The sequence below is a fragment of the Anabrus simplex genome, chromosome 2, assembly GCF_040414725.1.
Source record: "Anabrus simplex isolate iqAnaSimp1 chromosome 2, ASM4041472v1, whole genome shotgun sequence".
Lineage (NCBI taxonomy): Eukaryota > Metazoa > Arthropoda > Insecta > Orthoptera > Tettigoniidae > Anabrus > Anabrus simplex.
In genome coordinates this window covers 196,997,121-197,013,281 of record NC_090266.1, presented here as the reverse complement: position 1 = coordinate 197,013,281, position 16,161 = coordinate 196,997,121, and the positions used below count along the sequence as shown (strand labels likewise).

Below are 16,161 nucleotides of genomic sequence, written 5' to 3'. Positions count from 1 at the left end.
TGAAATGTGCAGTCGACTAGTCAAAATGGCAGAGCCAAAGCTATCTCAGTTCAGACCACTAAGACTCATGGAAGAATGCTAGGTAAAGGCTATCACTATCTCTAACCTGGGCTCAACGCGGAGCCGCCAAGCATAAAGTGGTCTGAAATGAATGCAGTAAAACCCTGGAAAGACTATTCTCGGGATAAAAAGCCGGGATCGAACCATTCGATTTGGTTTCCTATTCCAATAACGGAACTTGGTATTAACGCGCTGAGTGGATATACACTATTTACAGGTAGATTAGTCCAAGCGAAGCAGACACTCGGATCTTCTCTTGTTTTAATATGCATGAACAATTGCACATAATTACATGTTTACAATTACGTTTACTAGACAAACGGTAAGCTATTATTGTCAACAATAACGCTGCTGAAACTGCATCACATGTGAGATTAGAAATATTCCCATAATAATGTATTTAACTTTAGGTCATCAGCCTGCAGACTAGTTGAATTCTCAAATAGCACCACCGAAGTTCATGCGGTTTTAGAGAGACACCCCCCCCCCCCACCAAAAAAATGCCGGCACTACAAGGAGGTACACTAGGCAAGGTGAGGAGTGGAACAGTTTTCAGTTACTTTCTTCACTGGGCAAAAAGGTGATACTGCAGAATGACTCGCCCTATCAGAAGCACATTTCATAACATCCAAATGCACAAATCGTGCTCCAAATGTCATTACTCAGCACCAACAATACCTCAGAAGCCTCCATATTGTCGCAGGCATAATTGAGATTGAGACTTCGGAGAGGCTAGAGTCGGACACTAAAGTCTACATACGCCATAAAAATGATACTTCAAGACAAAAGCAATCAAGAAAATATTATGTATTCACTTTCTGTGCCATAAACAGACATGTTACAAACTAAAAAACAACATATATACTTCATAATTAATAACAGTTCCATATACTGATATCTTGAGCATATAAATGAAACAGCGGTTAGGTACAAATGTCAACATACACTGTGATGTTGTTCACCTTCATGCACAGTTTAATATTTTGGACTGCCGCCTTTTTATTCGATCACAGCTTCCAAACGTCGAGGCATAGATTCCACCAACATTTTTGTGTCCGCAGATGGGAAGTTACTCCACTCTTTCACTAAGGCCGATTTGAAATCATATTTTCTTTTGCTGTTGTATTTTTTATCCTTAGCTTTAGTTCTCCCCAGAGATGTTCAATTCGGTAGATGTGTGGTGACTGGGGAGGCAAATGCAACTGTTTTGGTACCGTACATTGTAAAGTAGCCATTCTTTTCCGACAATGGCCGTATGCTTGGGGACATTGTCTTGCTGAAACACCCAGTCTGTTCCTAGTCCCAGTTTCTCTGCAGATCGTTTCAAATTATCCTTTAAGATGGTGAGATACTTTCATTTATCCAAAATGTCCTCAATAAATACTAAATTCCCAACCCCAGCTCCAGACATGCAACCCCACACAAGAATATTTACACCACCATACTTCACGGATGGGACAAAATGTTTCGTCTTTAAACTTCCATTCCTTTTTTTGACCCACGTTTTGTTTTCCAGTACACTGGAAGATTTCGAGCTTACTCTCATCCGTGAAAAGCACAGCATTCCAAAATATGGAATTTTTACTTCGATACAGAGTTGCAAATTCTAGGCGATTCTGTTCATTAACATTGCTTAGAAACGGTTTCTTCCTTGCTGTTCTACTGTCAAACTCATGATTGTGCAGACGTCTTCGTACTGTGATGGGATGAACAATACTGCCACTAGTATGTTCGGCATCTACCACCAACTCCGTAGCTGTAATTCTGGGATCGGCATTCCGTTTCTAATGATGTGTCGGCGCTCCATGTTAGTTAATTTTAGTGGTCGTCCACATCTAGTTTTTTTATCTACACGTCCTCAGTAGTTTCTTATTACGGTTTGAACAATTGCATGGCTCCTTCTAACAATTTCCCCAATTTTTCGCAGTGAAAAGCACTTTTTACTGAGCTCAATGATATTTTTCCTCACCTCCCCTGGTATTTCAGTTCTTTTTGGGCCCATGTATTGCAATACACGTCCACTGTATCAACAAACCGCACAACGTTCACTGCAACATCCCTCCTACAACTGCCGACAGACTCAAAGTGTATGTTGACTTCTGAACCGCAGTAAACACACACTGTTGCCTCTATCACGCATGTCGTGCACGATAATGGTCTGACTACCTTGGTTTATGTTGTGGGCGTGGACGCAGACATACAGTTGCACGTACAACTCTGTGCATCCAAGGTTGTACACAACATGCTACAAAATAGGGGTGTATGCAGACTTCAGTGTCCCACTATACATTTTGTTCTGGCTTGTGCCAGGAGCTAGATGCAAATAAACTGCATCCAACAAGAAATGACAGCAGGCACCAACAGAAGTATACAGACCCCAAATCCCTGTCTGAATAGATATTACCCCCACTCTCCTCCTGGCGCTATAGCCGCCGAAGAGTCATTGGCCTACCAAGCGACTGCTGCTCAGCCCGAGGTCCTGCAGAATACGAGGCGAAGCGTGGTCGCCGCGACGGACATACAATTGAAAAACGAAAGGGGTTAGTTTCTAACAAAGCACGAGCACATCGAAAGGTTTTCGGCGACGGAAGGATGGAAAGTGATAGGATTGGGATGGTAGCGTCCTTGGCCTTATTTAAGGTACAGCCCCGGCAATTGCTTGGTGTGAAAATGGAAAACCACGGAATACCATCTTCAGGGCTGCCGACAGTGGGATTCGATCCCAGCATCTCCCGAATGCAAGCTCACAGCTACGCCACCTAATCCACACGGCCAACTCGCTTGTAGAACAGGTTAGGCCTATAGTACTTATCCGGACATTCCTATTCTGCACTTTGGAACAAGAACACTGGTAAGAATGACAGTAATTACAAGAAATTAAAAATAATATTATTGGTAAATTGTCAGTAAGTCACAATTAGCTTCTGAACGATACCACCTCCAAACGCCATTTGTTACAAAATACAGGGGAAAAAAGATAATCGATTTATAACTGCTACAGTGCATTAAAGTGTTACCTACGAAGGAGAAGCCGGGCTGAATAGCTAAGTCCACACTGGCGGGTTCGATCTCGGCTCAGTCGATTGGTATTTCAAAGTGCTCACATACGCCATTTGTCGACACGTAAAATAACTTCTGCGGGACAAAATCGCAGCACCTCAGTGTCTCCAAAAGCCGTGATAGTAGTTAGATGGACGCGAAACCAACGACAGTAATATTAAACAAGTTGGAGAACTTTAAAAGTCTTTCTTTCAAACATTAGGGCGGGTTTATTTTTTGCTGGTGGTTTAAAGTTTAACCAGCAAACCGAAGGTTTTGGGGGACGTAAGAATAGGAAAGGGTTAGGATTGGGAAGGAAGCGGTCCTGGTCTTAATTAAGGCACCGCTCCACCTTTTGCCTAGTGTGAAAATGGTAAAACACGGAAAACCACCTTCCGGTCTGCTGGCAGTGGGATTCGAACCTACTATCTCCCGCCTGGAAGCTCACAGCTACTCGACCCTAACCGCACGATCAACTCGCTCGGTACATTGGGGAGTTCTAATCACCGGATTAATAATAAAAAAAACTTCCATCACGCGAGCTGGCTACGCGGCACGTAAACTTGCAGTCAGGAGCAGGCGGGTTGAAATCTCACCCTCAGCAGCCCTAAAGATGGTTTTCTGTGGCTTCTTATTTTCACATCACTTAAATGCCAGGGTAATTGCTGAATTTAAGTTAGCCACGACCGCTATCTTCCCAGTCCTAGCCCTTTCCTCTCCTAGCATCGGCGGAAACTGCATGAGATTGTGTGACATTAGACCACAAAGCAAAACAAGAAAAAAAGAAAGGAAAATAACTTTCAATTAACAGCTAATTATTTTCTGATGCACTAGGGTCCATGATTTTTGTCCCGAAGGAGTTATTCTTTCATATGATACTGACACGAGATCATCGCATGTAAATGAACTACAGGCCAAAAGACTTACTCAGGATCAAATCCGAAATCTAATACTTTGATGACCAGCACTTACGTATAAAGAATCCATTTTGGTGAAGTAAAGCATTCACCAAATATCTTAGTCTGTATTAGCATAGCTGAAAGGACCAACGGTTCTCATAAAAAGAAACAATTCAATTGCGCTGCAGTCCTGATGGGCCTTGGCCTACCAATCGACCGCTGCTCATCCCGATGGCCTGCAGTTTGCTAAGTGACGCATAGTCAGCGCGATGAATCCTCTCCGCCATTATTCTTACCCTTCTAGACTGGAACCATGAGCTCATCGTCAGATGCTGTAGTTCCTCAACTGCTTTCATGTAGGCTGGATGGACCTCGAAATAGCCTCATGTCCAGAGAAAAAATCCCTAACCTGACCGGGAACCGAACTTGAGTCTCGCAACTCCTAGACCATGGCGCCAGTATCGGTTCCCATAGGATTCGGATAACCTCCTAGTAAATTATGCTTGTCATGACCCGATTATACCCTTCTGTCTGACCTCTAGTGTTTCTAGCTACAAGGACTTCCTCCAAAAATACCCTCCGAAAGCGTTGCGCATCCTACAAATTTGCCGAAGGTAAGTGGAAGGCATTCTGTGCCCTTATTCTATTGTTAAGCTACTGCTTAGCCTTCTAGTCCCATCAGACGACAAAATGACGTGTCAGCCATGCGAACTCGCTGAGCTACATGTGCGACCAGCTAACCCATATGAACTTACAGGCCACGCTTTGTCAACACAGAATGTTGATTCAAAACATGTTCACAGGCTGAGCGAGGTGCTTTCGTATCAGCAGGATAATGCAGTCAATTATCTAATAAAATGTTGACTGACACTGGGCCTCAATCCTTCGCACATGAAGAAGGATGGATTGTGAATAGCGGATCTCGTGGTCTGTCTACTGTGTTAAGATTCAAGTACGAATTTGGATGAAGTACCCAGTCCTACTAGGACTCTCACTTGAAGATACCAGGACCCTGGGACACTAATGATGAAAGCCGGGAAACTAGGCCACTGCGTGAATGAACGCCGAAACCAACCCTCATCTATATACAGTATATGTAAAATAACATGTCCTGACTGACTGACTGACAGATTCATCATCGCCGAGCCAAAACCACTAGACATAAAGAAATGAAGTTTTAAGAATACATTTATATTACAGTGTAGGTGCTCACTAAGGGAGGATTTTTTGGATGTTCCTTCGCTAAGGGGGTGAAAAGGGGGGGGGGTGAAGTATTTAAATCAGCATATCTATATCTCAAGAACTCAAAAGTTCACAGACGTAAAAAATGGTACTTGGAATCTCCTTTTAAAATAAAGAAACACGTATTTCCTTGTTTTCGGAAAATCCCCTTAAGGGGGGGGGGTGAAAAGAGGTTAACAAGGGGTTGAATACTTTTTATGAGGATGCTTATATCTCAAAAACTGAAGATGTTACAGACATTAAATTGGTATTTCGAATTTCCTTTAAAAATAAAGAAACACGTATTTTTGGTTTCTGGAAAATCCAATGAATTGGGGGTTAAAAGGGTGAAAAAGGGCGTGAATTTTTTAAAAGGCTATATTTAAAATATATCTCAGAAACGTAAATTGTTACAGGCGTGAAAATTGGTATTTGGAATCTCCTGTAAAAATAAAGAAACATAGATAATTTATTTACAGAAAATTAACTTCAGGGGAACAGAAAAACGGGATGAATTTTTACAATGAGAATAACCACAGAACATTTCCTAAACTTAAGATATTACAGACGTGAAAACTGTTATTTTAATCTGTTTAAAAAAAGAAACGCATATTTTTTTTCTTTCGGAGAAATCACCTTAGAGGGGGGTTAAAAAGGACTGAAGAGTGTGTTGAATTATTTTTATTAAGATAGTAATATCTCAAAAACTGAAGATATTACAGAGGCGAAAATTCGTATTTGAAGTCTCCATTAAAAATAAAGAAATGCGTATGTATTTGTTTTCAGAAAATCAATTTAAGCAAGGGGGGTGAAAGAATTTAAAAATTAGTTTAACTCTTTGTATGACGATACATCTATCTCTAAAACTAAAGATGTTGCAGACGTGAAAATTGGTATTTGGAATCCCGTTTAGAAGTAAAGAAACATGTATAATTTTGTATTCAGAAAATCCACTTAAGGAGGCGGGGGTGAAAGAATTTAAAAAATAGTTTAATTATCAGTATGAGGAAACTTACATCTAAAAAACTGAACATGTTACAAACGTGAAATTTGTACTTGGAATCCCTTTAAGAATAAAGAAACAAGCATTTTCTGGGGAAACTCAACTTTGAAGGGGAGGGTGAAAAAGGCGTTGAATTCTTTTTATGAGGGTACATATGTGTCAAAAACTGACGGTTACAGACGTGAGAAGTGGTATTTTGAATCTCCTTTTAAAATAAAGGAACACACATTTTGGGGCTGGGGAATCAACTTAACGGGGGATGGGTGTAAAAAAAGGAACTGAATTCATTTTATGAAGATACTTACATCTCAAAAACTGAAGATGTTATAGACATGAAAATTTGTATTTGTAATCTTCTTTCAAAGTAAGGAAACACGTTTTCTTTCTTCGAAGATCCACATAAAAGTGGTGAATGAATTGAAAAATTAGTTGAATTCTTTGTATGAGATACATATTTACATAACTAAAGATGTTATAGGCGTGAAAATTGCTATTTGAAATCTCCTTTAAAAATAGAGAAAGGCGTGTTATTTTGTTTTCGGAAAATGAGGAGAGAATTGAATTATTAGTTGAATTATTTGTACGAGGATACTTACACCTAAGAAAAATAAAGATTGTTACTGATGTAAAAATTTGTATTTGCAATCTCCTTTAAAAATAGACAAACGCGTAGTTTTTTGTTTTCAGAAAATAGGCTTAAGTGGGAGGGTGAAAATAAGTAAAGAAGGAGTTGAATTCTGTTTATGAGCATACTTATACTTAAAAAACTGAAGATGTTACAGGCGTGAAAATTGGTCATTGGAATCTCCTTTTAAAAATAAAGAAACATAAATTTGTTGTTTTCGGAAAGTCCACTTAAGAGGGGAGAGAGGTGGAAAGAAATGAAAAAGTGGAATCCTTTTTATAAGGATACTTATATCTCAAAACCTGAAAATGTTACAGACGTGCAAATTGGAAATTGGAATCTCCTGGGGGGGGGGGTGAAAGAAAGTAAAAAATGGAATATTTTTATGGGGATACTTATACCTTAAAAACTGAATGTTACAGAAGTAAAAATCGGTATTTGGAATCTCTTTTTTTTAAATTTTGCTTTACGTCGCACCAACACAAATAGCTCTTATGGCGACGATGGGATAGGAAAGGCTTAGGAGTATGAAGGAAGCGACCGTGACCTTAATTTAGGTACATCCGCAGCATTTGCATGATGTAAAAATGGGAAACCACGGAAAACCATATCCAGAGCTGCCGACAGAGGTGCTCGAACCAACTATCTCCCGGATGCATTTGGAATCTCCTTTAAAAATAAAGAAAAACTCATTTGGAATAGGGAGGGGGGGGGGTGAAAAAGGAGCTGAATTATTTTTGTGATGTTACATATATCTCAAAACCTGATGATGTTACAGTGGTGATAATTGATATTTGGAAGCTCATTTATCGTAAAGGAACACGTATTTTAATGGTATTTAGAACCTTCTTTAAAAATAAAGAAACACGTATTTTTTGTTTTCGGAAAACCACTTAAGAGACTTAAAAGAATTGAAAAAAGCGGGTGAATGTTTAAATCGAGTACTGGTATATCTACAGTATACGTCAAAAACTTAACATGTTACAAACGTGAAACTTGGTATTGGGAAATTCCCTTAAAAATACAGGAAATTTTCTTTCGGAAAGGGCATTTAACGGGGATGAAAAGAAGTGGTAAAAGAGTTGAATTATATTCTATAAGGGAAAAATTTGTATTTGTAATCTCCTTTGAAAATAAAGAAACACGTATTTTTTTGTTTTCGGAAAATAGACTTAAGGAGGAGGGTGGAAATAAGTAAAGAAGGAGTTGAATTCTGTTCATGAGGATACTTATATTTCAAAAACTGAATATTACAGAGGTAATAATCGGTATTTGGAATCTCTTCTTTTTTTTTTTACATTTTGTTTTACATCGCACGAACACAAATAGCTCTTATGGCGACGATGGGATAGGAAAGGCTTAGGGGTAAGAAGGAAGCGGCCGTGGCCTTAATTAAGGTACATCCCCAGCATTTACATGGTGTGAAAATGGGAAACCACGGAAAACCATCTTTAGAGCTGCCGACAGTGGGGCTCTAACCAACTATCTCCCGAACACACAGAACAATACTACACAGACTAGGAACAGGCGTAGAAAACCTGCTCCCAAGCCTAAAACACCCCCTAACACAACCATCCAGACACGAACCCATGCACATCCACATCCTTCCCTAATTATACAGTGCTTTAATTTCCTGAATTCCGTGCGCGAAGAGGCGCGCGGCTGTGAGCTTGCATCCGGGAGATAGTAGGTTCGAATCCCACTATCGGCAGCCCTGAAAATGGTTTTCCGTGGTTTACCATTTTCACACCAGGCAAATGCTGGGGCTGTACCTTAATCAAGGCCACGGCCGCTTCCTTCCAACTCCTAGGCCTTTCCTATCCCATCGTCGCCATAAGACCTATCTGTGTCGGCGCGACGTAAAGCCCCTAGCAAAAAAATTGCCTGAATTCTGCAGCTGCCAGCTCAGAAATCCTCCGCTGTCATTCAGATTGTAAGGTGCCTCGGGAAAAGCGAACTGTGCCAACTGCCACGGCAGCCATGCCGCATCGTTTCCTGGCTGCCCATTCATTAAGAGGGCAATTAGGGCAAATCACAAACAAGCACACCACCTAACAAGCACCAAAACACCTCCAACCCCACTACTCAGTCTCCCAATCATCCCATCAACGAACCCAGGACCACCCAACATTCCCCTCCCAACCAACAAAGAAGCAAACGTAATTCTTTACACACTCCTATTAAACCTACTCTCATCCTACAATAAAGCACCCCCATCTACCCAGCACAACAGCCAACAGACCTAACCAGAACCCCAGCCAAGAAATAATACCCAGTCAAGTAAAATTAACTTGTCTTCCTTCTAGCCTTAATTCCACAAACCAAACAATGCCACTCTCACAAAATAGAAATCATCACCACCATTACTGAAGCACTAGAAACCAACAGGATAGATCCAACCTCAATCCGAGGCACCAGAAATCGGGAACCGAGGCGGGTGTACAAACACATAAATGGTGCCCATTAACGATGTTGTTTTTATTCAAAATTTTAACTTCCGCACACCCACATTTCTAATATGTGACAGTCACTGCGCAACACCTACGGTACAGTCCTGTTGCAGTCCCAAAAGCAACACAAGGGCGTGGTCAGTACCTGGATGGGCAACCACCCAGGACTACCCATACCGAATACTGGTAATTACTGTGTCAACCCTCAAATGGCCCGACTACTCGGTCACACACACACACATTACTGTACACTAACACATACATACAGAAAACAAAACAAAATTTAAATTATATTGATAAAGCTTACTTATACCTATAAAACTACCTATAGTGATAAAAATACACAAAATCACACAGATTACAGACCGACAGAAAAGGGCGTAAGGCGCACCGGTATCGGTACTTCACAAACCACCCATCTCTCCGGAGGGTGAGATAGGTGGCCACCTACAGGTAACCAGAGTTTTACCTCACCGGTTCACATTACAGTACCTTGGACACTTTAAGTGTTATTGTGACGTATTTCTTGGAACTGGCATCAGCTGAAGGTATTTCAAACCTAATTTGGTGACCTATCCTCTTAGAAACGACACAAGTCGACTCGACTGAACACATACACGGAACACACCCCGAACATCTGATCACTGAAGACTCCGTGTCCAAGTGAGCAAGACTCTCCATCTATCTGACGAGGCCTCACCATGGGATACAAGCTGTTATATAGATTCACATTGTCACATGGTTTACCCCTACGCCATGGGTAAATTAGATGATGAACTCATGCAAATAAAGCTTAAAAGTATTGCACCTTGTGTTGAAATAGCAGCAGGCAGGTTGAAACTTACCTGGGAGCATTTCCTGCTTCAAAATGAACGCGGTGACGTATGGGTAGCAGCATGACTCCACACTAAAATAAATGAAACCGTATTGCGCCACCAACTGCACTTCCTTAAACTTTCGTTCACATAATAAATTAACCTCTTATACGAAGCAGCAAATCTCGCAGTATACAAATTCCCTTAATTCTAACACACACGCATACATATGGTACATAACAGATGAAATGAAATGGAGCGAGCGATAAATAATTAATAGCGAAATCAGATGACGGAATTGAATACAAAAAATAAGAATAGTTAATAATAATAATAATAATAATAAATACTGAGGAATGTCTGTTACGAGATTTGAACCGTTACAAGGGCACCTATATCTCAAATACTAAGGATGTTATAAAAGTGAAAATTGGTATTTGGAATCTCCTTTAAAAGTAAAGAAACGCGTATTCTTTTGTTTACGGAAAATTCCTTAATTGTGGGGGGTTGAAAATAATTTAAAAAATTTGAACTATTTGTAAGATTATACTTCGGCGTATATCTAAAAAAACTAAAAATGTTGCAGACATTAAAATTGGTGTTTGGAATCTCCTTTAAAAATAAAGGAACACGCATTTTTTGTTTTCGGAAAATCCACTTAAGGGGGGAGTGTGAAAGGAAGTGAAAAAATTGAACTTTTTATGGAGAAACTTACATCTAAAAAACTGAAGTTTACAGATATGAAAATTGGTATTTGGAATCTCCTTTGAAAATTAAGAAACACGCACTTTTTGGGGACGAATCAACTTAACGGGCGGGGGTGGGTGAAAAAGGAGTTGCATTATTTTTATGAGGATACTTATATCTCAAATCTGAAGATGTTACAGACGTGAAAATTGGTATTTGGAATCTCCTTTCAAAATAAAGAAACAGGATGTTTTTGTTTTGGGAAAATCAACTTAAGGGGGTTGTTCAAGATAAGTAAAGAAGGACTTGAATTATGTTTATGAGGATACTTATATCTTAAAAACTGAAAGTACTGCAGACGTGTGAAAGTTGGTATTTTGAATTTCCTTTAACAATAAAGAAACACGTATTTTTGTTTTCGGGAAAGTCCACTTCGGGTGGGGGGGAAGGGTTGAAAGAAGTGAAGAAGACTTTGAATTATAGGGATACATATATCTCAAAAATTGAAGGTGTAAAAGACGTACAGACATGAGAACTGTTATTTCGAATCTCCTTTAAAAATAATGAAACATGCATTCTTTTTTTTTCGGAAAATCCACTTAGATGGGGTTGGTGGTGGAGGAAAGACTGATAATGAGGTCGAAATCTTTTTTTGGGGATACTTATATCTTAAAAGCTGAAGATGTTACAGATGTGAAAATAGGTATTTGAAATCTCCTTTAAAAATAAAGAAACATTTTTATTTCGATTCGAGAAAGAAGACTGTTTTCACATGTACAGTACTATGTCTCATGGTCGTCTTAGTCCCAAAAGGTAAGACGGCAAACGTGGTTTACAATGAGTTTCTGGGGTAAATGAAACTCAATTTTTCTGTGAGTTTTTATACTTTAGGGATATGAGATAATGTGTTAATGCAATGCTGAGGAACGATTACCTTTTTTAAATTACAAAATCCGCGCGAGTGATACCGCGGGTAACTACTAGTAATCTATATATATAAAACAGCATGTCCTGACTGACTGACCGACTGACTGATTCATCGTCGCCGCCCGGCTCCATGGCTAAATGGTTAGCGTGCTAGCCCTTGGTCCAGAGGCCCCGAGTTCGATTCCCGGCCGGGTCGGGGATTTTAATCTTCATTGGTTAATTCCGATGGCTCTGGGGCTGGGTGTGTGTACCGTCTTCATAATTAGAATTCATCATAGGTAGGGTCCCATCCTCATAAACGCGCAGGTCGCCTATACGTCGTCAACTCGAAAGAGCTGCACCAGGCCTCTTCGGAGGCCACACGCCATTTTTATCATCGCCGAGCCAAAGCTACTGCACGTAAAGAAATGAAATTTTGAGGATAAATTTATATTACAGCGTAGGTGCTCACTAAGGAAGGATTCTCGTATATCCCGTCGGTAAGGGGGTGAAAAAGGGGTGAATTTTTAAAATGAGTATGTCTATATCTCAAACACTTAACAGTTTAAAGACGTGAAAATCGGTATATGGAATCTCCTTTAAAAACAAAGGAACAGGCATTTTGTTTGTTTTCAGAAAATCCAATTAACGGGGTAAAATGAAGTGACTTAGTGGTTGAAACCTTTTTATGACGCTAGTTATATCCCAAAAACTAATGCTGTTACAGACGTGAAAATTCGTACATGAAATATCCTTTAAAAATAAGAAAGTATGTCTTTTTATTTTCGGATAAACCACTTAAGGGGTTGAAAGGAAGTGAAAAGGCGTGAATTTTTAAAAATGAGTATATCTCAAAGCCTGAGGATGTTACAAGCTTGTAAAGTGGTATTTGGGATCTCTTTTAAAAATAAAGAAAGTCGTACTATTTGTTTTCAGAAAATCCCCTTAAGCGGGGGGCAGGGCGGTGAAACATGGGTGAATTTTTAAACTGAGGATATCTCAAAAACTTAACATGTTTCAGACGTAAAAAGTGAATTTGGAATCTCTTTTAAATATAAAGAAACACGTGTTACTTTGTTTTCAGAAAATACATTTAAAGGGATAAAAAGATAGAAAAAGGGTTTGAACTCTTTTTATGAGGATATTTGCGTCACACATCTCAAAACCTGAAGACGTGAAAATTGGGATTGAAAATCTCAATGAAAAATAAAGAAACATGCACGTTTTGTTTTGTTTTCGGAAAGTGCAATTAAGAGGCGGGGGGGGGGGGGAGTTGTGCAAAGAAGTGAATAAGTTGAATTATTTTGCTGCGGATATCTATATCTCAAAAACTGAAGAAGTTACAGACGTGAATACTGGTATTTTGAATCGACTTTAAAAATAAAGAAACAGGTATTTTTTAGGAAAATCCACTTAATTGAGTGAAAAGAATTTAAAAAGTTGGTAAATTTTTAAAATGAGTATATCTCAAAAACAGACATGAAAAATTGTATTTGGTATCTCCTTTAGCAATAAACACGTATATTTTCAGAAAATCCACTTGTCGGGGTGAAAGGAATTGAAGAAGTTGAATTACTTATATGAGGATACTTATATCTCTAAAACTGAAGATGTTATAGCTGTGAAACTTGGTATTTGGAATCTCCTTTAAATATAAAGAAGCATATATTATTTTGTTTTCGGAAAATCCACTTAGACCTGAAATAACATGGAGGAGAAGTTGAATCTTTTTATGAAGATCCTTGAGACGTGAAAATTGGCATTTGCAACAGCCTTTAAAAATAAAGAAACACGTATATTTTTTCGGAAAATCCACTTAAGGGGGTGAAGAGAATTGAAAGAACGGGCGAAGTTTTAAAATGAGTACATCTACAGCATATCTCAAAACTTAACATGTTACATACGTGAAAACTGGTATTTGGAATCTCCCTTTAAAATAACACGTATTTTTTGTTCTCGGAAAATCCACTTAGTGGTTTTACCATATTTTTGGTAGGTATACCGGTATTAAATAAATTCAATCGAGTTTCCACAATTCTTCTTCTACTGAATTTTCCAAATCGGTCGGGTCGCGGGTGCGAACTGTGTCACACTTGTGGATTTGGTCCTGTTTGACGGCCGGATGCCCTTTCTGATGCCAACCCTATATGTAGGGATGTAATCACTATTGCATTGTTGTGTGGTGGTTTGTAGTGTAATGTGTTGTTTGAGTATGAATAGGAGAATCTTGGGACAAACACAACGCTGACCATTCAGCCAAGGAATCGGACATCGAGTTTACACAATTGCTTATATGAAATACTATTTTTCCTTGCTAACTGTTTGAAGGCGTACTAACACATGCAGATTTTAGATAGAAGAGGGCTAGATCTGGGAAGGTACTGGTGTAAAAATGGAAAACCATAGAAAGCCGTCTTCACGTTTACTGACTGCTACACGACCCACATCGCGCAACGAGCTCGATCGATACATACATGAACGGCCACGTGCTACTGTGCTAATAAGAATGATGGTATGACACTTTTGAATAATTTTTTTTCTAGTTGCTTTACGTCGCACCGACACAGATAGGTCTTATGGCGACGATGGGACAGGGAAGGACTAGGAGTGGGAAGGAAGCGGCCGTGATCTTAATTAAGGTACAGCCCCAGTATTTGCCTGGTGTGAAAATGGGAAACCACGGAAAACCATTTTCAGGGCTGCCGACAGTGGGGTTCGAACCTACTATCTCCCGAATACTGGACACTCGCCGCACTTAAGCGACTGCAGCTATCGAGCTCGGTTGAACAATATGTTCAAGCTTTATATTTACATGGAGAGGTACAACGAGAACGACACTGAAGGAGTAGCTGAATGTTTTTACAAGGAAGACAGACAGGCGATGAATTTCCTTGAAGTCAAGTGAAAGGTAACAACGGTAAAAGAAGAAAGAAATTCTGATAATACGAGTCCTATTCTACGACACGAATTTAATGTCACTCTGTAATGTGGGATAGTATACTCGCATATGACGCGAAGAAGGAATTCTAGAGCAACATGGAATTACTTCCTTCAGTCAGCTGTTTCCTTTTATATGTTGTAAGAAAAGTTCTACAGAGCAATACGTTGTTTTCCAGAGGTACAAACCCCAGCATATGACCGGTGTGAAAATGGGAAACTACAGAACACCATCTTCAGGGGTGCCGACAGTGGGATTCGAACCCATTATCTCTCGAATACAAGCTCACAGCTATGCGCCCCTAACCGCACGACCAGCTTACTCGGCTGATCACGCCTCCCAGCCACATATGGATATGCAGTCCATCAGTCCATATGCAGTCCATCCATATACAACGTTCGCTGTGTTCATTTCCCTGTACTAATGTGTAACGGAAAAGTAGCAATGTAGTGACGCGATTCCTCTGTTCCATAATGTTACTCTTCAAATGAGGTTCGATTATTAGTGCGTTGACACTCAGGATTCAAATCGATTTGGCTACAATTCCCGTATTGAAAACGCCATGTAAACAGGGACTCAGTCCTGATTGAGTCTCAAGTAGTACGTTTACATGCAGGATTCACATCGATCTGAGTACACTTCCCGTACTGAAAACGCCATATAAATTGGGACTCAGTTCGGATTGAGTCTCAAGGTCGATAGGTAAAATCTGGGATCGTATCTGTTGTATGTCCGGCGCTCCCTTCTCGCTCCGCCAGCCAGCTACACGCGCGCCAAGTGTCATTCTTCTAGCCTCGACGCGCAGCCCTCAGTGCGCGTGCCTGAACAGTCGTGTGTGTAATATAAAGAGGAACTCCCAGCCTGTCCAGAGGACCGAGGAACACCTGCTCTGGTTGGAGAGGGGAACACACATAACACACGCCCGAAATTTTTTCGGCTGGGTGGCCATCATCTTTAATAGCTCACTCAGTCGGCCCACTATAAACACAAACAGGCAGACGCCTAGTTGGCAGTCGCCTATCCTCATCATGACCTACTGCCTCATCCCTGGCGTGGAACTCCACATTCCCGAAGATCACATATTTGAAGACCTCCAAGCAGACGACGTTCCAGTTCTCAACGCCTTCAGACTACAGGACGGTCAGACCGCAGCACCATCTACTCACGTTTTAGTCCAACTAGAAGGAGAAGCAGCCCAACGCCGCCTGTTCACCACCGGAGCAAACATCCATAATAAAACCTACGCAGTGGTGCCAACCCCCCCATGCATCCTGAACCAAATAAAAGCCGACCCTTATCACATCCCCATCATCCAGGTGCCCCCATCGCCTCTACCAACCTTACCCACAACAACAACAACAACAACAACAACTACCCTCACAACCATAACTCCGTCAACTTGTACCCCCTCCCCAGACATATTCACCACCGTCACAACTTCCCACCCATCCCCAGTAATGTCATCATCCCAGCAGACCCCAGCCTCCCCACCACTGCAATTTCCGCCGGACGCCGCAG

General features: G+C 40.4%; 1 protein-coding gene across 5 annotated transcripts in view; it reads right to left on the bottom strand.

Annotated features, from left to right (window-relative positions):
* Window positions 1-16,161, bottom strand: part of twz (BTB/POZ domain-containing protein twz) — a 210,955-nt gene that overhangs the window by 137,477 nt on the left and 57,317 nt on the right. The window contains exon 1 of one of the 5 annotated variants that reach the window (XM_067138969.2): window positions 9,790-9,960. The exons of 2 other annotated variants lie outside the window; for them this stretch is intronic. Coding sequence is in view for 1 of the 3 variants with exons in the window: in XM_067138968.2 (XP_066995069.1) it covers window positions 9,915-9,934 (20 nt within the window). In the remaining 2 variants the exon portion in view is untranslated. Of the gene's footprint in view, window positions 1-9,663; window positions 9,766-9,789; window positions 9,961-16,161 lie in introns of those variants that run through there. 2 more of the 5 variants (XM_067138968.2, XM_067138971.2) reach the window with 2 other exon arrangements.